This window comes from Sphaerodactylus townsendi, linkage group LG11, assembly GCF_021028975.2.
Source record: "Sphaerodactylus townsendi isolate TG3544 linkage group LG11, MPM_Stown_v2.3, whole genome shotgun sequence".
NCBI lineage: Eukaryota > Metazoa > Chordata > Lepidosauria > Squamata > Sphaerodactylidae > Sphaerodactylus > Sphaerodactylus townsendi.
The window spans coordinates 74,220,768-74,244,420 of record NC_059435.1 but is presented as its reverse complement, the minus strand read 5'-3'; the positions used below and the strand labels follow the sequence as shown (position 1 = coordinate 74,244,420).

At 49.2% G+C, this 23,653-nt stretch overlaps 1 protein-coding gene across 1 annotated transcript in view; it reads right to left on the bottom strand.

The window, feature by feature from the left end:
- The window catches only part of LOC125441060 (vasoactive intestinal polypeptide receptor-like), a 44,400-nt gene extending 21,069 nt beyond the window's left edge, over positions 1-23,331 (bottom strand). The window contains exons 1-4 of the mRNA XM_048511357.1: positions 23,224-23,331; positions 15,806-15,909; positions 14,570-14,667; positions 13,227-13,359 (exon numbers count right to left, since the gene is read on the bottom strand). Of these exons, the coding sequence (XP_048367314.1) occupies positions 13,227-13,359; positions 14,570-14,667; positions 15,806-15,909; positions 23,224-23,266 (378 nt within the window). The 5' untranslated portion in view covers positions 23,267-23,331. The remainder of the gene's footprint in view (positions 1-13,226; positions 13,360-14,569; positions 14,668-15,805; positions 15,910-23,223) is intronic.
- Positions 23,332-23,653: the final 322 nt, after the last annotated feature.

Here is a 23,653-nt window from a genome sequence, read left to right as displayed (position 1 = left end):
TTCCCCTTGTTTCTCTTCTCCCCATTGTTAATCTTTCCCTTTCAAGATGTTAGGAGCAGAGAACCGAGCCACCAGCCATGGACAGTGACAGCGTGACAGAAAACTGCGCTCGTGACGATAAATATCTTGAAGGTCATGTGGGGCTATGCCTCAGACTGCCCTGGGACAGAAAGGCTGTTTCTTAACCTTGGCAGTTTTATGCAGAAAATTCACCCTGTAGGCGCACAGGAAATCAGAGGAAGTGATCCGGGGGGACAGATGGAGAGCAAGCAGCGAGCCAACGTAGAGGATGGGTGCAGGCAGGGAGCAACTCGACTGAAATCTGATGCCTACATTGGCTCAAAGCAATTATATGCCAAGTCACCCAGATGGCACCGAAACAGCCTGGAAGCAGAGGAGCAGGAAGGGATTTGAGGACAAGCCCTGGCCAAGAGGAAAGGCTTCTGGGCTGGTGCACTGGAGCATGTGATAGGCTCATTCCCACCGAACAGGGCGAACCGAAGCAACCACATTTAGCCCTCGTAGGCTCCCTTTTCTTACTTGATTAATTACACACTTGCTGTAAGGCTGATTTGCAAAATCACTTCATTAGAGGGCCAAAGCAAAGGACGGACGTTGGCTTGAAGCAGAGATAAATGTAAGATACTCCACTCAGGAAGAAAAAATGAAATGCACAGATATAGGAGGGGTGACACCTGGCTTGACAACACTACATACAAAAAGAATCTGGGAGGGCTGTTCAGTTCACAAACTGAACAAGAGTCAGAAATGTGATGTGGCAGCCAAGAAAGCCAATGCGATTCTGAGCTGTATCAATAGGAGTATGGTGTCCAGACTGAGGAATGGAATTGTACCTCTCTATTCTGCATTGGTTAGACCTCACCTGGAATATTGTGTACAGTTCTGGGCACCGCAATTCAAGAGGGATATTGACAAGCTGGAACGGGTCCAGAGGAGGGCAACCAAAATGGTAAAAAGTCTGGAATCCATGCCCTACGAGGAGAGACTTAGGGAGCTGGGGATGTTTAGGGTTAGGGTTATTTAAAAACATATTAACACACAAACACAGCTCAACCAGGGCAATAAAGGTTTGCCGGGGGCATACCAGACAAAAGAGGAAAGTCTTCACTTGCTGGCAGAAGTCTGACGAGGGGAGACAGATGAATCTCCCTGGGGAGGGAATTCGAATGTTTTGGTGCCACTACAAAGAGGACCCTTCCTCTGGTTGTTGCGTTGGTTCACTGTCTTTTAAAATTTTGGCTTGCTTTGTTTGGTCACGCGAGGCTGGGGTGTACTAAATATTTCCTTCATTGTGTTTGCAGCAAATGGGTGGGGCCTGGTTCTCTACTCAGCAGAGCTTCTGATTGGCCACTGAACATCTGATGGTCTGCAACCTGCGGCTCTCCAGATGTTCATGGACTACAATTCCCATCAGCCCCTGCCAGCATGGCCAATTGGTCTGTAACCTGCGGCTCTCCAGATGTTCATGAACTACAATTCCCATCAGCTGCTGCAACCTGTGGCTCTCCAGATGTTCTGCAACCTGCATTTCTCCAGATGTCCATGGACTACAATTCCCATCAGCCCCTGCCCAGCATGGCCAATTGGTCTGCAACCTGCGTCTCTCCAGAAGTTCTGCAATCTGTGGCTCTCCAGATGTTCATGGACTACAATTCCCATCAGCCCCTGCCAGCATGGCCAATTGGTCTGCAACCTGCAGCTCTCCAGATGTTCATGAACTACAATTCCCATCATTTGCTGCAACCTGTGTCTCTGCATATATTCATGGACTACAATTCCCATCAGCCCCTGCCAGTATGGCCAATTGGCCATGCTGGCAGGGGCTGATGGGATTTGTAGTACATGAGCATCTGGAGAGATACAGGTTGCAGACCCCTGGGCTATGTAGATTAAAATGATATTTTGGTGGCTGCTGCCTCAACAATGTTGCTTTCATTTTTTTCTCTCATTCCTCTTTTGTAGTGTATTTTTTTTAAAAAAACACTTCCCTTGTCCGCGCACTTGCACTTCCTCTGTGTGTTTGGCCCCGCCTCCCGTGGCGGCCATTTTTGTGGCTGGCTCCATCTCACGTGGTGGCTATTTTTGTGGCTGTGCTCACCACTCTGTATCAGAATTCCACGGGATCAGACAGTTTGGAGACCCCCGGTGTAGACCTCTGGCAGCAGGCATTTCAAAAATTGAACCCATTTAAATGGGACGGGGAGTGAATTTTATGTGGGTGGCACACCATTGAGATGGGGCGGTATAGCCAATTCCCGTGTCTTCTGAAATTATCAGGACCTAGGTATTGAGGTACAGGGTTCGGGAAGGGTTCTTAGGGATCTGTCATTGGAGCATTATGGTAGGCAAAGCCTCTCCATTATCAAATCCCCCCCCCCAATTTGAGAACCTGTGGCTTTCTTCTCTTAACTCACCTTCAAGGCAGCTCTAAAATGTCCAGACATATCCATCCATCCATCCATCCATCCATCCATCCATCCATCCATCCATCCATCCATCCATCCATCCATCCATCCATCCATCCATCCATCCATCCATCCATCCATCCATCCATCCATCCATCCATCCATCCATCCATCCATCCATCCATCCATCCATCCATCCATCACCCACCCATCCATAATCCACCCACCCACCCATCCATCCATCCATCCATCCATCCATCCATCCATCCATCCATCCATCCATCCATCCATCCATCCATCCATCCATCATCCACCCACCCACCCACCCACCCACCCACCCACCCACCCACCCCCCCATCCATCCATCCATCCGTCCGTCCGTCCATCCATCCATCCATCCATCCGTCCATCCGTCCATCCGTCCATCCGTCCGTCCGTCCGTCCGTCCGTCCGTCCGTCCGTCCGTCCGTCCGTCCATCCGTCCGTCCGTCCGTCCGTCCGTCCGTCCGTCCGTCCGTCCGTCCATCCGTCCGTCCGTCCATCCGTCCATCCGTCCATCCATCCATCCATCCGTCCATCCAACTTATATACCGCCCAACCCTTGAAGGGCTCTGGGCGGTGAACAACATAACTTTCAAATACAGATAAACATAAAATCAAATATAAGTGAATCTCTAAATAATATAAATTAAAATGCAGCAATTAATACATAACATAACAATGCCCGCAATATCCCTCTAAAACCCTCCCGAGAGGAGAAAAGAAAGGGCGGGTCCAACAGATGGTAATGGACCCTAATTCCATAAAAATGGAAAGGGGGGGGGGCACTGTCAGCGGCTGGACACTCCAAAAGCTCGGAGGAACAACTCTGTCTGATCTGTCTCTCAGCATAGGCAAACGACATGCCACGTACGACCACGCGCCAAGCTACGCACAATCTCCCATGCGCCAGGTTTCCAACAGCGTTTAGTTCAAATCGGTGGATAAATGCTGAGCGGATGTTGCGCTAGGATCAGACGTCTCCCCTGAGAGTTTATTTCTCTCCCTCTGGCCTCTGATCTCACAAGGGCTTATTTGACAAAAACATTCAATTACTCCCATTTCTTCCTGTCCTGGGAGAAATGAAATTGGCCTGCATTCAAGAGCTAAATCAAAAAGTTATGCCCTAAAAAAACTGCCTCCATGGGAAGCAGGCACAAACAGTCCTGAGGAGGATGCAAAAAGTACTCGGATGAAGTCCTGGCTGCTTCAAGCGAATCAAAACCCCAAACTTCGGCCACTGTCCATTCTGCGAAACTTCCCATCATGCACGGCGCGTGTCTCCTCCTGTGCCATGGTAATACGTGAAGGATGTTTCCCAGTCTCCCTTCTGCCATTCTGTGGCCCCCTCAACCTTCTCTCCCTCTGTCTTTCCTCTCTTTCCTCATATTATGGTATAGAGAGCCAGCATGGTGTAGTGGTTAAGAGCAGGTGGATTCTAATCTGGAAAACCGGGTTTGATTCCCCACTCCTCCACCTGAGTGGCAGACTCTTATCTGGTGAACCAGATGTGTTTCTGCATTCCTACATTCGTGCTGGGTGACCTTGGGCTAGTCACAGTTCTCTCTGAACTCTCTCAGTCTCACCTGCCTCACCAGGTATCTGCTGTAAGGAGGGGAAGGGAAAGGAGCTTGTAAGTCCAGCAGTGGCGTAGGAGGTTAAGAGCTCGTGTATCTAATCTGAAGGAACCGGGTTTAATTCCCAGCTCTGCCGCCTGAGCTGTGGAGGCTTATCTGGGGAATTCAGATTAGCCTGGGCACTCCCACACACGCCAGCTGGGTGACCTTGGTCTAGTCACAGTTCTTCTGAGCTCTCTCAGCCCCACCTCCCTCATAGGGTGTTTGTTGTGAGGGGGGAAGGGCAAGGAGATTGGTAAGCCCCTTTGAGTCTCCTGCAGGAGAGAAAGGTGGGATATAAATCCAAACACAAAAACTCAAACTCAAAAACTCAAAGGCACCTGGTGAGCCATTGCGAGTAGCAGAATGCTGGACTAGATGGACTCCGGTCTGATCCAGCAGGCTATTTCTTATGTTCTTATGTTCTTAGAGAAAGGTGGGATATAAATCCAAAATCTTCATATTCATCTATCTTCATCTATCTTCTTTCTTCTTTCTTCTTTCTTCTTTCTTCTTCTTCTTCTTCTTCTTCTTCTTCTTCTTCTTCTTCCACAGTTTCCCCCCGGACAACCAGAATTTCTATCCCCCTTATAGCATCTGTGTACTCAGGCTTGTACTCAGCAATTGGCCAGGCTGGCAGGGGCTGATGGGATTTGTAGTCCATGAACATCTGGAGAGCCGCAGGTTGCGGACCCCTGTTCTAGCGATGCCCGGGATTGAACCGGGGACATTCCGCACGCCAGACGGAGGCACATCGATTGAGCCCCCGCCCCTCCCCGTCGCAAGCTGGAGCTGGGAACACCAAATCCACTGTTTGGTTTGGAGCAGGGGTCTTCAAACTATGGCCCTCCAGATGTTCATAGACTACAATTCCCATGAGCCCTATCACTTGGCCATGCTGGTAGGGGCTGATGGGAATTGTAGTCCATGAACATCTGGAGGGCCATAGTTTGAAGACCCCTGGTTTGGAGAAACATTTCAGCTTTTTCTGTTCTTATTTTCAGGGAATCTTTATGGCTTCATGTTTACATATAAATGCCCTTTTGGACGGAGAGTCTTTAATTCCATCTGTTCATCAAAGGCTTTGCGTCCCTGAGCCGGGAGAAGGGGTGTTACATATTCCACACGACTCCTTCCCTCCCCAGAACCATCTTAGTAATTCGTTGCTAGCGTTTTGCGGGGCCTTGCTAAGTGGGTCGCCCAGGAACAAATATGTACTCTCCGAACAAGCGGTGATATTTTTTTTAGAACTACATTGTGGCCTGCGAAGATCTGTTCACGCGGCGCAGAAAATTACACAAGGGTCTCTTGTGTTTGACTTCATCCTTCTTTCACATATAATACTCTTCCTGCCGGTACATTGAAGAACCTTTCGATTTCTTTGTTCTACCGTTGTGTGAAGGTTTTTAAATGTGTGGGGGATGCATTTCAATTACTGTGCAGCGCACGGGAGGTTGTACCCTGGAAAAAGAAAGCGCGTTTTCTTTCCTCGGTGTCAGGAGGTGCTCGTGTTGATCTGCGGAAGAACAGCTAGAGTCACATTCAGGAGCAGCTTAAGACGCCGACGAGATTTCCTTGGTGCGAACTTTCAAGAGTCAGAACTCCCTTTGTTAGAGACAAAGGGAACTTTCGCTCTGAAAAGCTCATACGCTGAATATCTTGTTGTATTTCAAGTTTCTACCGGAGTCCAATTTAGCTGTTTGGCTTTTGACATTTTTATTGAAAGTGTTTCCCGGAGTCAGATCTCGCTCCACCGGCTCCTGACACTGGAACAGGCAAAATCGTACACATTCGGAAATTCTTCATACGCCAAATTCAGGTGAGCTGGCTAGGGTGTATGTGGCATCTATCTAGTTAGTACTGTTCAATTTTTTAAAAAATATCCCACCTGTCCACAGTGTGGTTTAGGCCCATTCCAATAAAGCAAGCCATTAAGCATATGGCCGAAACCACAATCGCCAACGTAGGAACACCACCAGCGACTAACAGCCACGCAACTCCAAAGAGACATCGAGATCAATTCTTCTCTAGAAGAGAAGAAGAGTTTGGATTTATATCCCCCCTTTCTCTCCTGCAGGAGACCCAAAGGGGCTGACAATCTCCTTGCTCTTCCCCCCTCACAACAAACACCCTGTGAGGGAGGTGGGGCTGAGAGAGCTCTGAGAAGCTGTGACTAGCCCAAGGTCACCCAGCTGGCGTGTGTGGGAGTGCACAGGCTAATCTGAATTCCCCAGAGAAGCCTCCACAGCTCAGGCGGCAGAGCTGGGAATCAAACCCGGTTCCTCCAGATTAGATACACGAGCTCTTAACCTCCTACGCCACTGCTGCTCTAAATTGGTGCGTCTTGAAAACTAGTGTGTTATAGAGGTTAGAGGGTCAGACTAGTGTGGTATAAGCAGAGGCGCTTCTAGGGAAAATGCAGCCCGGTGCTAAATCTGAGTTTCCCCCGCACACACCCTCCCCACCCCCGGATGGACGGTCACCCTCCCCAACCCCAACCAAACAACTTTTTTTTTGGCATCAGGTCTTGAAGTCAGTGTATGGACCCAGGGGGAAGGAGGAGGGGTGCGGGAGGCAATTTTCACCCCCCCCCCCGGTACTAAATGGCCGCAGCTGGGGAGATTTGATCCCATATGTTCCCCTGGGTGGAACCCCATATGTTCCCCAAGGGTTCCCATATGGTACGTCCCAAGGTATAGGGGTTAGGGAGCCAGACTAAATTTAAGAAGAAAAAGAAGAATTTGGATTTATATCCCCCCTTTCTCTCCTGCAGGAGACTCAAAGGGGCTGACAATCTCCTTGCCCTTCCCCCCTCACAACAAACACCCTGTGAGGTGGGTGGGGCTGAGAGAGCTCCGAAGAACTGTGACTAGCCCAAGGTGCCCCAGCTGGTGTGTGTGGGAGTGCACAGGCTAATCGGAATTCCCCAGATAAGCCTCCACAGCTCAGGCGGCAGAGCTGGGAATCAAACCCGGTTCCTCCAGATTAGAATGCACCTGCTCTTAACCACTACTGCTCCTAAGGAAGCTGAGACTCAGGCAGGGTAGGCAGAGAGATCGGTGGCTGTGCTGAGGACTCGCAAGGTAGGTTCAAACGCAGTAACCGAACAGGTGGCTGCTTGTAAACAGAACTGTGCTTAACATGTGGCTGGTTTCCCTGGATATCCTGATGTGGTGGAATGGAGCGTCTGACTGGGCATTTTTGTACCGCCAGGCTTTGGAAGAGGACCCGGAGGGTAAAAGGCAAGTTGCAGACGGTTGCCGTGGATAAAGTGAGGAGCCCCCCCTCCCTCCTGTCCAGATCCCTCATTGAACGAGATTTCTTCCTCTGAGCTGCTTTTCGAAAGCGGAGGGGGGAGAGGCAGCCATGAATCAGAATATCCTTGCAGAAGCTTATTAAGATCGTATTTCTCTTTTACGGCGTTTCTTTCCATTTCGACTGCTCAGCCTGCCCAGGAAATAGACACAGAGGGAGAAACCTGCCAGTAGCTCTACCAAGATTATGCGTGCTTCTTAGTTAACGGGGGAAAAAATCGGGCTGCAAGCAGGAATGTGGAAATCCCGCTGTCAGGGGTGCCGAGAGTGATCCTTGCAACTTGGAACGGCTCCGGGAGGACGGTCGTCTGGAGAGCCTTCCGGGAGTTAGAGGAGAGGAACACCAACATACGAACATAAGAACATAAGAACAAGCCAGCTGGATCAGACCAGAGTCCATCTAGTCCAGCTCTCTGCTACTCGCAGTGGCCCACCAGGTGCCTTTGGGAGCTCACCTGCAGGATGTGAAAGCAAGGACCTTCTGCTGATGCTGCTTCTGAGCACCTGGACTGTTAAGGCATTTGCAACCTCAGATAAAAGAGGATCAAGATTGGTAGCCATAAGTCGACTTCTCCTCCATCAATCTGTCCAAGCCCCTTTTGAAGCTATCCAGGTGAGTGGCCATCACCACCTCCTGTGGCAGCATCTTCCAAACACCAATCACACGTTGCGTGAAGAAGTGTTTCCTTTTATTAGTCCTAATTCTTCCCCCCAGCATTTTCAATGGATGCCCCCTGGTTCTAGTATTGTGCGAAAGAGAGAAAAATTTCCCTCTGTCAACATTTTCTACCCCATGCATAATTTTGTAGACTTCAATCATATCCCCCCTCAGCCGCCTCCTCTCCAAACTAAAGAGTCCCAAACGCTGCAGCCTCTCCTCATAGGGAAGGTGCTCCAGTCCCTCAATCATCCTTGTTGCCCTTCTCTGCACTTTTTCTATCTCCTCAATAACCTTTTTGAGATGTGGCGACCAGGACTGGACACAGGACTCCAAGTGCGGTCGCACCACTGCTTTATATAAGGGCATGACAACGTTTTCCACTCAATTGGGGCAGAAGGGGAGCAGGAGGGTCTGGCATGCTTGGGCAGTGTAGGCGTTTTGGAGTCCCCCTTGAAGCCCGCACGGCGAATTGACGCACTGGCCCATTTCAATCTCTATGTCAAAGGGAGTTAAGGATGGAAGATCATACAGCCATACAAACAACTCCAAAGGGAAACAAAACTCTACCACGCTGCAAAGTGATCAGCTTCAATCCACTTTCAATGCACTTTGCAGCTGGATGTTACCGTGCGGAATAGCAAAATCCACTTGCAAACAGTTGTGAAAGTGGATTGAAAATGCATTATTCTGCATGCGCGGAAGGGGCGCATCCAGTGGTGGGATCCAAAAATTTTAGTAACAGGTTCCCATGGTGGTGGGATTCAAACTGTGGCGTAGCGCCAATGGGGCTGGGCAGGGCATGACGGGGGCGTGGCCGGGCATTCCAGGGCGGGGCATTCCTGGGCGGGGCTGTGGCAAGGATGCAGCTGCTGCGCCGCTCCTTGGGTGGGAAATGAATGCACGCAGGCGCAGGCTGCCATGCACGCCGATGCACCTCCTGCGCGCTACTGCTGAGAGGAAGGCGTAACCAGAGGTGGGATCCAGCAGGTTCTCACCAGTTCCCGAGAGTAGGTTACTAATTATTTGTGTGTGCCGAGAGGCCTCCCCGAGAGGCACACTGCCTTTGAACGTGAAGGTTCCATATAGCAATTGCGACTAATAATGTAACTCCCTGAACTGGGTTAATCCCTTTCATGTACTGCAATTCATTGATTCTCAGCCTTTCGTACCTTTTATCTCACCAGTCTCTCTCAAAGAACCTGTGTGTTTCACCATTGCTGTGTTCAGATTTGTGAGTTGGGGCATTTTCTATAATGTGATGATGATTTAGAAATGACCTGGTGCAAAAAATTTTTTGGGGTCGTGGTGGGGTGGCTGCCCATGGGGGGGGGGGAGCATCCAACTCAGGTTTTGCCCAGGGCTCAGGTTTGCCTAGGTATGCCCCCTTTGCTGGGGGGGGGCTGGCGAGGGAACCTGTTACTAAAATTTTTGGATCCCAACACTGGGCGTAACTAAGGAAAAAATCACGGGGCAAAATCACCAATTAGTAACCCCCTCTCGGCACACACAAATAATTAGTAACCTACTCTCGGGAACCTGTGAGAACCAGCTGGATCCCACCTCTGGGCGCATCTGGCCGAGCCTTGTGTAAGAAAGGAACATCAGCCCCAGGGGTGGGGAGAGAGAATATTAGCCGAAGAGAGGTCGGAAGCAACAAAAGAGATCCAACGGCTGTGAAAACCCCCAAGGAAAAACAGAGCCTCTCTCAGCTGTGTAAACCAGGAAATTCCTTTAATTCCCAACGCACGTCAGACCCTCGTCTTTCTCAAGGGAAAAGAAAACGACTCGACAAAGGAGCGAAGCGCAGGATTTGCCTCCTCGTTTCATTTCTCTTTCTCCCCTTCTCAAACCGATCACACACCTTGTCACCAATTAAGTCCAACTCTGTAATGAATGGCTGAGCAGATCCTACGGTCTGAGTAGAAAGTATTTAAGAAGTGCTATAGCCATAGGCCTTAACAACATAACACAAAATCATATTAATAAACGAGCGACAATAAAATAAAACGTACAGGGAGATAAAGCACAATAATCAATCGTATAGAGAGAAACGGGACAGGCAGGTCTGTTTTCTAGGGTAGAAACTTTCCCTTAATGTAATTGATAAATACATAAAAGAGGTAACCCTGTATGTAATTGTTGGATTTATGTCTGCTGAAAAAACACAGATGACCCCAAAGGTGGAGGAATAACTTGATTCAGTCTAGACTGGATAAGATCATATATTGGGCAATGAAATAAAAATGGGGAACGCCTTCTTCATGATCAGAGACACATGGGCAGAAATGGAGATCTGGAGAAATTGTACTTCATCGGCCCCGAACGGAAGCTGAAGGCCTTGTCTGAAAATGGACACCTACAAATGCTCTTCTTAATCACACGTCTGCAAGCTCAGATAAATACTGTGACTTTTTAAAGGCAGCTGAAGAAGAAGAAGAAGAAAAAGAAGAAGGAGGAGGAGGAGGAGCAGCAGCAGCAGCAGCAGAAGCAGCAGAGTTTGGATTTATATCCCTCCTTTCTCTCCTGTAAGGAGACTCAAAGGGGCTTATAATCTCCTTTCCCTTCCCCCCTCACAACAAACACCCTGTGAGGTGAAGGTACCATATTGAAAACTTGGAGCCTAACTAGATGAGACATGTTCCATGTGCCCCCTTATGTGGTGGAAAGGGCCGTCAAGTCACAGCCAACTTATGGTGTCCCTGTAGGGTTTTCAAGGCAAGAGATGAAAAAAGGTAGTTTGCCATTGCCTGCCTCTGCATGGCAACCTTTGTCTTCCTTGGTGGTTCCCCATCCAAATACTAATCTGGGCTGTCCTTGCTTAGCTTCCAAGATCTGATGAGATTGGGTAGCCTGAGCTATTTAGGTCAAGTCATGTTCCTTACTGAGGAGGAGGAGGAGGAGGAGGAGGAGGAGGAGAAGGAGAAGAAGAGGAGGACGAGGACGAGGAGGATGAGGACGAGAAGGATGAGGAGGAGGAGTTTGGATTTTTACTCTCCCTTTCTCTCCTGTAAAGAGACTCAAAGGGGCTTGCAAACTCCTTTCCTTTCCTCTCCCCACAACAGACACCTTGTGAGGTAGGTGAAGCTGAGAGAGTACCAGTAGGCTTCATGCGGAGGAGTGGGGAAGCAAATCCAGTTCATCAGATAAGAGTCTGCCACTCACATGGGGGAGTGGGGAATCAAACCCGGTTCTCCAGATTAGAGTCCATCACTCTTAGCCACTACACCCCTCCACTTCTTGGGCCCTCAGAGTTCCTGATGACACGTGACGTTCCGCAAAAGTTGATTCTGTCATAAGATTCGTCTCTTGGCTTGTTCTGAAAGACCCGATTTCTCCAGCTCCACGATCGGCCTCTAACACTTTCAACGCGTTCCCCTTTCACTGCGCTCTGCCTGGATGGAGAATTCAGCCTAATGCATGCCGGCATGTATTGACTTCTTGGCATTTCCATCCGATAATGCTGGCAGATATTCACAACATAGCGTTCTGGGCAATTATTCCTGACGGCTCAGACACGGCTCTCGACCTCCGGGGTTCTTGTTCAAATCATAGCGCTTATCATGTTTCAAGGAGCCTGTAACCCAGCTGCGTAATGAGGGACTTTAGCAAGACGGAGCGGGTGGAATTGCCAGGGTTTTCAAATGGTCTATTTGCTGCTTAAATCCCTGGGATTTTACATCCCGGTTGTGTACTTGCAAAATGCACTCAACAAAGCAGGCAACTGCAAGACTGAGGGCCTGCAAGACCGAGCTATTCCGCCGGACTTTTGGGGAGGCCAGCCGCTGATGCCCCCTCCCCACTCCCCTTTTTTCGACAACTGGGGCCCTGCTGTTCCCTCTTAGAGGAGTTTTTAGTTGTTGGGCACTATCCCCTGCTTGAAATGTTATATTAGGATGGTACGCTGTTTAATGTACACTAGAACGGAACGCTGTTTTAATGTACACCAGCACTGAATGTACGGTGTTTGTTTATTATTATTATTTGATGTTGATGTTGATATTATTATTATTATTATTATTTGATGTTGTTTGTTTTCTGTTGTGAACCGCCCTGAGCCCTTCGGGGGAGAGCGGTATAAAAGTTGAATAACAAACAAACAAACAAACAAACAAACAAACAAACAAACAAACAAACAAACAAACAAACAAACAAACAAACAAACAAACAAACAAACTGGCAGATACAGACAGACCACTTGTATTGGGACTCGATGAAAACTGTATACTTTTACCAGGTATTCTACACCGGGGTCCCCAATGTGGTACTGCGGGCACCACAGCGACCACTGACACTCTCCATGGTACCCGTCAAGCAGTGTTATAAATTGGGTTGGCCCATGAGAACTCCTGCCCAGCAGGACTTCCGATTGGCCACTGAAGATCTTTTTGAGAAGAAGAGGAGTTTGGATTTATACCCCACCTTTCTCTCCTGCAAGGAGACTCAAGGTGGCTTACAAGCTCCTTTCCCTTCCTCTCCCCACAACAGACACCTGGTGAGGCAGGTGGGGATGAGCGCGTTCCAAAGAACTGTGACCAGCCCAAGGTCACTCAGCAGGAATGTAGGAGTGTGGAAACACATCTGGTTCACCTGATAAGCCTCCGCCACTCTGGTGGAGGAGTGGGGAATGAAACCCGGTTCTCCAGATTAGAATCCACCTACTCTTACCCACTACACCACACTGGCTCTCAGGGGCACATTCACTCAAAATAGCGGCAGCAAGCATGCGAGCGCAAACATAAGAACATAAGAACAAGCTTGCTGGATCAGACCAGAGTCCATCTAGTCCAGCACTCTGCTACTCGCAGTGGCCCACCAGGTGCCTTTGGGAGCTCACATGCAGGAGGTGAAAGCAATGGCCTTCTGCTGCTCCTGAGCACCTGGTCTGCTAAGGCATTTGCAATCTGAGATCAAGGAGGATCAAGATTGGTAGCCATAAATCGACTTCTCCTCCATAAATCTGTCCAAGCCCCTTTTGAAGCTATCCAGGTTAGTGGCCATCACCACCTCCTGGGGCAGCATATTCCAAACAGACCGAGAGGAAGAGCAGTGAAGTTTGACCCAGAAGCAGTAACTTTTTGCATGCCCACATAAGTTTACAGAGTAAAGAGAGGGAACAAAACTCATAAAACTGAAGGACCCTGTATGCCCATGAAGGGAAGGGGCTACTGACCGTGCTGAAGTAGCAGTGGTCTGACTCCCCGTTCTCAAAGAGAATGACGTCCTTGACGAAGACGGCGATGGCTCTCAGGATGAAGGACATGAAAAGATGCATGTGGATGTAGTTCCGGGTACAGTGCAGTTTCCTGGAGGAAGAAGACAACGACGGCAAATGGGAAAGAGTTCCTCGAACAGGGAGTGTCCCTCGCTGCACTCTGGCCTCCTCCCCGAAACATTTCAGCCATACCCAGAAACCAAGCAAGTCTCTGCTCCATTATTTACTCTGCTAACCCATTGCAACACAACACTAAGTCCGTTTCCACACAACCACGCTAGGGGTTGGGTCGGCGTACATGACGCCGACCTAACCCGCCTGGGACCGTTCGCACGAACGGTCTCGGTAACGACAGGGAAGACGGCGCCGAGCTGCGCCATTGCCCGATCGACTTACCGTCCCTGCGACTGTCCAGCGTGTTGCCAAGACCAGGGGACACACACACCTGCCCTGCGCGACCGCTCCGGGGTCATAGGGAGGGGGGGGGCCGTGTCCCCAGGCCTCGGCGATGCGTCGGACAGTTGCAGGGACGGTGAGTCGATTTGGCAAGGGGGTAGGGATGGCGCCTTCCAGCCGCTGCCATTCGCACGGCAGTGGCTGGAAGCCGCCGTTTTCCTAAAACCTCGCTCAGGGAGTGAAGTGGGAAAATGGCAGCTTTGCGTTTTTGCCGTCCCCAGGGCGCTGTAAAAGGCCCATGCAGAAAGGGCCTAAGACTCTGTCTACGAAGAAGAAGAAGAAGAGTTTGGATTTATATTCCCCCCTTTCTCTCCTGCAGGAGACTCAAAGGGGCTGACAATCTCCTTGCCCTTCCCCCCTCACAACAAACACCCTGTGAGGTAGGTGGGGCTGAGAGAGCTCCGAAAAGCTGTGACTAGCCCAAGGTCACCCAGCTGGCGTGCTTGGGAGTGCCCAGGCTAATCTGAATTCCCCAGATAAGCCTCCACAGCTCAGGTGGGCAGAGCTGGGAATCAAACCTGGTTCCTCCAGATTAGATACACGAGCTCTTAACCTCATATGCCACTGCTGCTCCATATTGGCTCTATACGTTATCTGGTCGGTGACCCTAGGGCAGGGGTGGCCAACGTATGGTGCTCCAGATGTTCATGGAGTACAATTCCCTTCAGCCCCTGCCAGCATGGCCAATTGGCCATATTGGCAGGGGCTGATGGGAACTGTAGTCCGTGAACATCTGGAACATCATAGGTTGGCCACCCCTGCCCTGGGGCAAAGGACTGGCCCCTTTTCTTCCTGGCCCCCATTCACATGCCGTTCCTTCCTCCTCCAGAATCCCCCCCCCTTACCTGAAAATGCACAGAACGATCATGGCTATTGTGAGAGCAATGAGGGACAAACTGTGCCCGATGGTGTAGCCAGTCCTCACAGAGCCGTAGAAGATAGTCTGCAAAAAGGGACGGAAAGAGCGGTCAAGTCATTGGAGCGGATACACATGCAGATTTCCCTTCCCCCCAAAGCTGCCCTCCTTCCATGTTCTGGTCTGCAGAAGGCAGCTTAAACCGATTTTAGATTAGGGTTTCTGGGTGGTATAGCCGTGTTCCAGTGGCATTTTCTCCTGATGTTTCACCTGCATCTGTGTCTGGCATCTTTTGAAGACCACAAGACCAAGCTGGGCCCTGTGGGACATTGGTGGCTTGCTGTTCACCGCCTTGGCCAAAGACCCGTCATTTGCTCTCCCCCCCCCCCCAAAGACCAAGTTGGGCCTGGTGGGGCATGGGCATCAAATCTCCCTTTCCACCGGACCTGGCACAAACAGCAAGTCTGAAGAACTGTGACTAGCCCAAAGCCAACATGCAGGTTTCATGTGTAGAAGCGGGGAAACAAATCCAGTTCACAAGATTAGAGGCCAGTGCTCATGAGGAAGAGAGAGGAATAAAACCCGGTTCTCTGGATTACTGTCCACTCGCTTCTAACCACTAACACTACAGTAGCTATTTGCTGGCTGGCTCCGCCTCCTGCGGCATCCATTTTGTGGTGGCACCCACCGCCCGATGTCAGAATTCCAAAGGTAGAAGAAGAAGAAGAGTTTGATGTATATCCCCCCTTTCTCTCCTGTAAGAGACTCAAAGGGGCTTACAATCTCCTTGCCCTTCCCCCCTTCACAACAAACACCCTGTGGGGTAGGTGGGGCTGAGAGAGCTCCGAGAAGCTGTGACTAGCCCAAGGTCACCCAGCTGGCGTGTGTGGGAGGGTACAGGCTAATCTGAATTCCCCAGAGAAGCCTCCACAACTCAAGCGGCAGAGCTGGGAATCAAGCCTGGTGCCTCCAGATCAGAGTGAACCTGCTCTTAGCCACTGCTCTTAGCCACTACGCCACTATATCACTATATACCACTACGCCACTATACCACTATATCACACTATCACTGCTGCTGCTTTACATGTGAACAGGAAAGCACATGAACAGATACCGGCAGACTCCTGCGTCATGCCTAGTTTGCCCCCCTCATGTAAAAGCCTTGCTGACACCTGATATTGCTCAACGTTTTCCTGATCTGGGGGGCTGTAAATGTTTCACTGACCTCGGCCGGGCCTGTGAGGTTGGGATTGTACCCGCAAGCGATGAAGTATTGGGCGGGCTGCAGATCAGACCAGCCGTCGCTTGTACAGTTCCTGCTCACGTTACCTAGAGAAGAATAAAAATGGGTTACAAGCACGCCTTTATTTATATATATAAATATCTATCCGTGCGTTTTTCTGCTGACAGGTAATCTCCCAAACCGATTGCTTTGAAATTTTCACACAACGTCGCATTTGCGTGCGGCCAGGTTTCCATACTGTTTCCACACCTCCTGTTGTGTACATGTCACAACTGTGCCAGTTATTGTGTACATGCCACACCTGTGACAGTTGGAACCTCAGTTCTGTTCCTCAACAGCACCATCTGCTGGCCGCCAAAGCAACACCCTCTGATACAAGGGAACCAACCATGCCTTCCTTGAAAACCGCTGCCATCTGGAGTGAAAAAGATGGGGTCCGCCATCTGGACATGGCCTACCCACCCTAGTGGAGGAAGGGGAAGGTGAGGGAGGGTCCGGGGGTTTGCTGGACCAAACCCTCTGAAATTTGAACACAATGTAGCTCATGCCTCCCAGCATGTTTTAAGCTAGGTAATTCGCCTGCAAGGGAAGGAAGTGAAAGAGACAGGGCTCGCCACCTTGACATGGCCCACCCACCCTAGCAGAGGAAGGGGAACGTTAGGGAGGGACGGGGTGAGGTGCCATGCAAGGGTACAGCAGAGAGGGAGGGGAGGGAGGGGCCCCTTGCCCCTCCCCTCCCTTGCAAGCATTGTGCAATGACACATGTTTGAACCATTCGCTTCCCCTTTTCTTTCTTTTCCACTTCACCAGACTCAGCCACAGCAACGCGTGGCCGGGCCCGCTAGTTTACAATGCTTTTTTTCTATCGATATCCCGTTTTTTTCCCCTCTTGGGACTCAAAGGGGCTTAGAATATCGTTCTCCCTTCCTCTTTTATTAGGAACTGGCATGTGCACGGTTTTGCAAGAACTAATAAATATGCACGTGAACACTCTGAGCACTTTTACGGTGCAAACCTAAGGAGGGTTGCTCCAGTGTAAGCCCATTCATTTCTATGGGCTTAGACTGGAGTAACATTGTATACAATTGCACTGATGTAAAGCTGCCAGTGGTTTGACCTTGGATGACTAGTAACCGATCAAGTTCAGTCATTTCCCCTTTACTTAAAGATTCCCTTTGGTTCTACAAAAATCTTTGCCTACCATTCCATTGGAACATCAGTAATTCTACCATTCCACATTGAACTCCACTATACTTTTAACCTAAACATTTCATTTCCTTTGTTTTAGATGTGTGTTTGGTTCTATAGAAGAACAAGAAGAAGAAGAAGAAGAAGAAGAGGAGGAGGAGGAGGAGGAAGAAGAGGAAGAGGAGGAGGAGGAGTTTGGATTTATATCCCATCTCTCTCTCCTGTAAGGAGACTCAAGGTTGCTTACAAGCTCATTCCCCTTCCTCTCCCCACAACAGACACCTTGTGAGGTAGGTGGGGCTGAGAGAGTCCTGGGAGAACTGTGACCAGCCCAAGGTCACCCAGCAGGAATGTGGGAGTGCAGAAACACATCTGGTTCACCAGATAAGCCTCTGACACCCAGATGGAGGAGTGGGGAATCAAACCCTGTTCTCCAGATTAGAATCCGCCTGCTCTTAACCACTACACCACACTGGCTCTCACCATGTACTGAGCCACATGGCCGTAGCAGACAGACTCCCACACTGGTCAACATTTGCATCGTGACACCATTCCTTCCAGCTTCTGGAAGTCACGTTGCACCGGAAGACGCGGGCCTGCGGTTCAGCCCAGCAAAGCTGGTAGCACTTCCCGAATCCCCAGCATTTGCAACCGAGACGGCACAGCGCGCCCACCGCTCTGACTCTGTGCAAAGATCGACTTTTAACTTTGCTATGGTTCTGAGCTGCCCACAGTTTAACATTTCCCCAGAAGGCGCACAGGGGCTTTTTCTCCTAATGCGCTCGGATTTTTGTGTGCCGTGGCGTGGGCAGCGCTTTCAATAGGCGCCTTGCCTAACACCATTTTCCCTCGTTTCTTACGGCCCATCCCCTGCCTTGTGTTTTCCTTCCCTCAGCTCCCAAACTGATTGATGCTCCATTCATAAGCATCTCAGATCCTCCCACCTGCTTCTGGGCTTGTAAGGGTTTTTTTGTCATTTTCGGAGTTGAATCTGAAATGTTCCCCACACATTCCTCTCTCCTCTCTGCACAACGAATGAATGATTTCAACGGCGTTTTATTGCTGGCTTTAGCGTTGACTGATCTTGACTCCTCCTGCCGACTGTTTCACCCCCCGGATTTGGTTCTTTGGGAACTGCCACAAAAGCTGAACGGTTGAGAGGCGGGCAGCGTAGATTTTTAAATAAAACAAATGCATAAAAATATCAGAGAGAATTCATTACAGGGCTGAACAGCGTTGAGACAGTCCCATTCCAGCTGCCATTCAGTCTAGAGCTAGTCACAGCTTCTCGGAGCTCTCTCAGCCCCACCTACCTCGCAGGGTGTTTGTTGTGAGGGGGGAAGGGCAAGGAGATTGTCAGCCCCTTTGAGTCTCCTGCAGGAGAGAAAGGGGGGATATAAATCCAAACTCTTCTTCTTCTCTTCTAGAGCTGGCCACGAGCCGAGGGAAATATTTACCCAGCATGCTCCAGCACCCGCCCATCATTTTTTTGACTCCCCAGCAATGGCTGGAAGACAAGGGCCAGGAGAGAAGTTCGAGAGCAACGTTTACATTCCTCGCTGTCTTCTGTTTCCGGGGCTGGCACGATTGATTCCGTTGTGGCCAGACACAGAAAGAGAACAGAGTGCTCCACGGTGCAAGACTCTTATTGTAAACGGTCCAATATGGAAGCAGAGTCGCCAAGGCAGCAATCAATTTTGGAAGAAATGAGGGAGGTCAAGTCGGAGAGGGACGCTTGGCTTTGTCAAACCTCCTTTGTTTGCAAGTTTGCCTTCCCCCCCCCCCCCAACATGTAGAAAACCAGAGATTTTCCAAGTCCCACCAATTTTGATCATACAAAGGCCTCAACGGGTTTTTTTTTAATTCAGTGAGGCAATGGTTTTCCATAAGATGGCCACATATAGGTTGGGCAGTACCTGGACATTTGGGATGGAGCCAGAGGTGGGATCCAGCAGGTTCTCACCAGTTCCCGAGAAGGGGTTACTAATTATTTGTGTGTGCCGAGAGAGGGTTACCAATTGGGTCTGCGTTTCCGTTAGAAATTCCATTAGGTCCAAAAATCATACAGTCCTGTTGTTTCCTATGTGGCTGGTTAGCGAAGGGAGAAAACGGGATAATTCTCCCTGTTGGGCTGTTTTAAAAACATGTTTTAGAAATATGGTCAAGTTCCTTATTTAAGGAAAGTAGCCTTCTTTTGATTTCTAGAAACAAAATTAAGTATTTGAAAGTATTAAGTATTTGACAGGCAGTCAATTAGAGGAGAAGTAGTTGTGTCTGTTGGCAGTAGACAATAGGACTTGCTATAATGAGTTTAAATTATGGACAGAAAGATACCAGCTGGAAATTAGGAACTTTTTCTTTTAGTATGAGTTTTTTACAGTAACAGAGAAATTATTAATGCCCCGCCCCCGGAATGCCCGGCCACGCCCCCATCGTGCCCCGCCCAGCCCCATTGGCGCTACGCCACTCTTTGAATCCCACCACCATGGGAACCTGTTACTAAAATTTTTGGATCCCACCGCTGGATGGAGCCTGGTAAAGCCAAAATAATTTGGGATGGAGCCTGGTAAAACTGCCACCCAATTAGAAAAAGAAGAGTTGGTTTTTTAATACCCCGTTTCCCTCTCCTGCAAAGAGTCTCAAAGCGGCTTCCAATCATCTTCCCCACAACAGAACACTCGTGACGTAGATGGGGCTGAGAGAGTTCAGAGAGAACTGTGGCTGGACCAAGGTCACCCAGCAGGCTCCATGTGGAGGAGCAGGCAGACAAACCCAGTTCCCCAGATCAGAGTCTGCTGCTCTTGTGGAGGAGCGGGGAATCGAACCCGGTTCTCCAGATTAGAGTCCACTGCTTTTATTATTATTATTATTATTATTATTATTATTATTATTATTATTATTATTATTATTATTATTATTATTATTATTATTATTATTATTATTATTATTATATGCCGCCCTCCCACAACAAGGTTAAAACATACATTAAAACATAATTTAAATATTAATTACACAAAAACAGAACCCATTTAAAAATGTGGATGGCGTCCGGCTACCCCCCTCCCCTCCCCCCCTTGTGCCCACGGGAGGCCAGATGACACGGTAGATGTATTTTTAACCAGGCTGGCCAAACGCCTGGCGGAACAGGTCTGTCTTGCAGGCCTTGCGGAAACTCTGTACGTCCCGCAGGGCCCTGATCTCCCTAGGGAGCCTGTTCTACCAGGTAGGGGCCAGGGCTGAAAAGGCCCTGCCCCTCGTCGAGGCCAGCCTGATCATTTTTGGGCCAGGAATCACGAGTAGGTCCTCCTCTGAGGAGCGGAGGGGCCTACCGGGGCAATATGGGGAGATATTTTCTCTACCACACCACATTCACTGGATTAAATAAATTTGCACAGATCTGCATTTGTCCCAAAAATGCTTTGGGGATCAGGTCACACCCCATGAAATCTGTAACAAAAATAAATACAAAGCCGACAGAGTGGAGTGGGTGTAGAGGAGGAGGAGGAGGAGGATGAAGAGCCTGGAGAGGAAGGCTGAGGGGAATGTTTCGTCTGGAGAAGAGGAGGCCGAGGAGGGACATGATTGCTCTTCAAATATCTGAAGGGCTGTCACTTGGAGGAGAGCAGGCAGCTGTTCCCATTGGCAGCAGAGAATTGGACTTGCAATAATGGGTTTAAATTACAGGTGGAGAGGTGCTGACGAGATATTAGATAGGATTTTTTTACTGTAAGAGTAGTTCAGCAATGGAATTGGCTGCCTAGAGAGGCGGGGAGCGCCTCCTCCCTGGCCGCCTTTAAACAGCAGCTGGACAAACACTTGTCTGGGATGCTCTAGTCTAGCCTCTATGGGCCCTTCCAACTCTATGATCCTAGAGAATCCATGCATAAAGTCTTCATAGCATTGATTCTACGAACAGTTGAAAAAGAGAGGAGGAGGAGGAGGAGGAGTTTGGATTTATGCCCCACCTTTCTCTCCTGTAAGGAGACTCAAGGTGGCTTACAAGCTCCCTTGCTCTCCCCACAACAGACACCTTGTGAGGCAGGTGGGGCTGAGAGAGTCATGAGAGAACTGTGGCTAGCCCAAGGCCACCCAGCAGGAATGCAGGAGTGCGGAAACACATCTGGTTCACCAGATAAAGCTCCTGCCACTCAGGTGGACGAGAGGGGAATCAAACCTGGCTCTCCGGATTAGAATCCACCTGCTCTTAAGCACTACACCACGCTGGCTCTCATGGCAGCCATGATATGTTTCGAGTATAAGCCAACTTTTCCAGCACATTTTAATGATGAGTGCGAAAAAATGGGTTGAACATGTTTTGCGAACATTCTGCAAACCTTTCAGGGGACTTGCACAGAAAGGGCCACTGTAGGGGCTTTCCCCACTACAGAAGGGAGCTAAGGTCGACTCGGTTCCCTTCAGTGGAGGGCGATTCCAGGCTGTCCCCACAGCAACTGAGTTGGCCCCCTGGAACTGAGCTAAGTGGGCGGGATCATCTTGGTGCCTGTTTCGCTCCTCGATCGTGATTGGCGCTTGTGTTACGGCGGGAAACGGGAGCGTTCTTTTTTTTTTTTACAGTTTTTATAGTTTACAGTTACATGCGCTTTCTGCCTGCCACGACTCTCCCGTTCTGCGCATGCCACAAAAGCGGCACGTGATTGGTTGAACGGATGAAGTGTCATTTTGATACTTCCCCACTTCGAAGCTTCGAAGCGGTATCGACCTTGTTCCGGCAGAAAAGTGTAGTTCATAACTGCGACAAGGATGTTGCAGTTCTGAGGGGGGGGGGGGAACTGAGACAAAACAACGTTGAGCTCGGCGGCAGTGGGGATTCACTGAGGTGAACCTAGGTAGAAACCAGTTCAACTCTGTCAGTGGGGAAAGCCCCTGTAATACCCCAGCCTTTTCTCATGGTTCCAAGGTGTTTATAATAGCAGTTTTTAAAAGTGCCTTCCGACAATACCCTGAGGCTGCTGTGGGTGGGTTCTTAGGGATCAAAGAAGTTTTTTCACTATTTAATGATTTTCTCTCTCACGTCACTCTGGCGGCTCTCTCTGGCACAGGTGTGCCCCGGCACACAGCTTGAGAATCACTGAAGCAAGATAAACTATTGAATGGTGTGGGGAGAGAGAAAGAGGAGAGACAGAGAGAGAACCAACCAGGGACCGTTTGCCGACCTGCATCATTAATGAACCTAGTAAGTAATTAACAATCTGTGGATTCTTCCTTCTGCTCTGATTGATAGGCATGAGTGACTTCCATGCAACAGAAACCCCATAATGAAGGCTGATGAGTCTACCGTATATACTTGAGTATAAGCCAACTTTTCCAGCACATTTTAATGATGAAAAAGCCTCCCTCGGCTTATACTCGAGTATATACAGTAATTCCAAGATGGCGGCCAGAGCTGGGGCTGCTGTAGGGATCCGGTAAGCATGTTGCTGCTTTTTTTCTAACTCACCAGAGAGCTGTAAAAACAAGGACAGCCTGCATAGCATTACAACTAGGGTGTGTGTGCGTGTGTGTTTTAAAAGAAACTGAGGCATTTCTCTCCTGAGGGTTATTGGTGCGTTGCATTCTAGATGAATACAGTTCTTCATACAGTAGTTTACTGCCAAATACTGATGTTGTGGAAGACAAAGACTTTCTTTGGAGCAAAGTTTAGGCTGGCATAGCTATGAATTTTAGAATTATTCTATATTTGGAGGAAAACAGTGGTTCATTTATGTTCCTAGAGTGCTGGAAAGCTGCTCATCCCTAATGCAAACTCTGTTAAGCAACTCTATCTCATCTTGCTCCCAAATCTTCTGTTTTTAGCTGCTACTGAGTCAAGTTCGAAGGCTTACACTCGAGTCAATAAGTTTCCCAGTTTTTTGGTGGTAAAATTAGGTGCCTCGGCTTATATTCCGGTTGGCTTATACTCGAGTATATACGGTATATAGGATTTATGTAAGTTGTATGAAAATAAGAACACACAAGGGGTGTTATGTGAATGCCAGTGCTCTGGCACAGGTACGCTGTGACAGCCCAGGAATCTGTCTGTCAAATAAGCTTAGCTGAGCACTAAGAATAAAACGATCTATTCTAACAACCAGGTTCCCAGCATGACGAAACCTCAACTGTGGCTGACGCGCCACAAATACCTCCTGGTGCTTTGTCGAGGGCAGGGAATTAGGATAACTCTGACGGGAGCGAAGTAATCTAACATCACTTACCCAGAACTCCTGAAAAGAAGCTGAAGTAGTTTGGACAGGGCATCACTTTGATGTCGCCTTCATTTGCCGCTGGCCAGCAGGTGAGATTATCGAACGTGCTCCGGCAACCTACAGATAGAGATGAAGACTTTAAGAAAATAGCAGAGAAGCCGGGGGCACAGTGCTTGTAAAGCAGTGGTTACAATACAATACAACAACCTTTATTAGGCATATTAAAATAGGCTCCAGAGCATTACAGACGTTTCGGAAGTACAAATCAAAAGTACATTCAAAACACAGACAGATAAACTGTATCTAGCATTGGACGTTACTTAGAAAATTCTGTCACTTGTGAAAGGTAAAGCAGTGGTTCTCAACCTGGGGGTCGGGACCCCTTTGGGGGTCGAACGGCCCTTTCACAGGGGTCGCCTAAGAGTCTCTGCATCAGTGT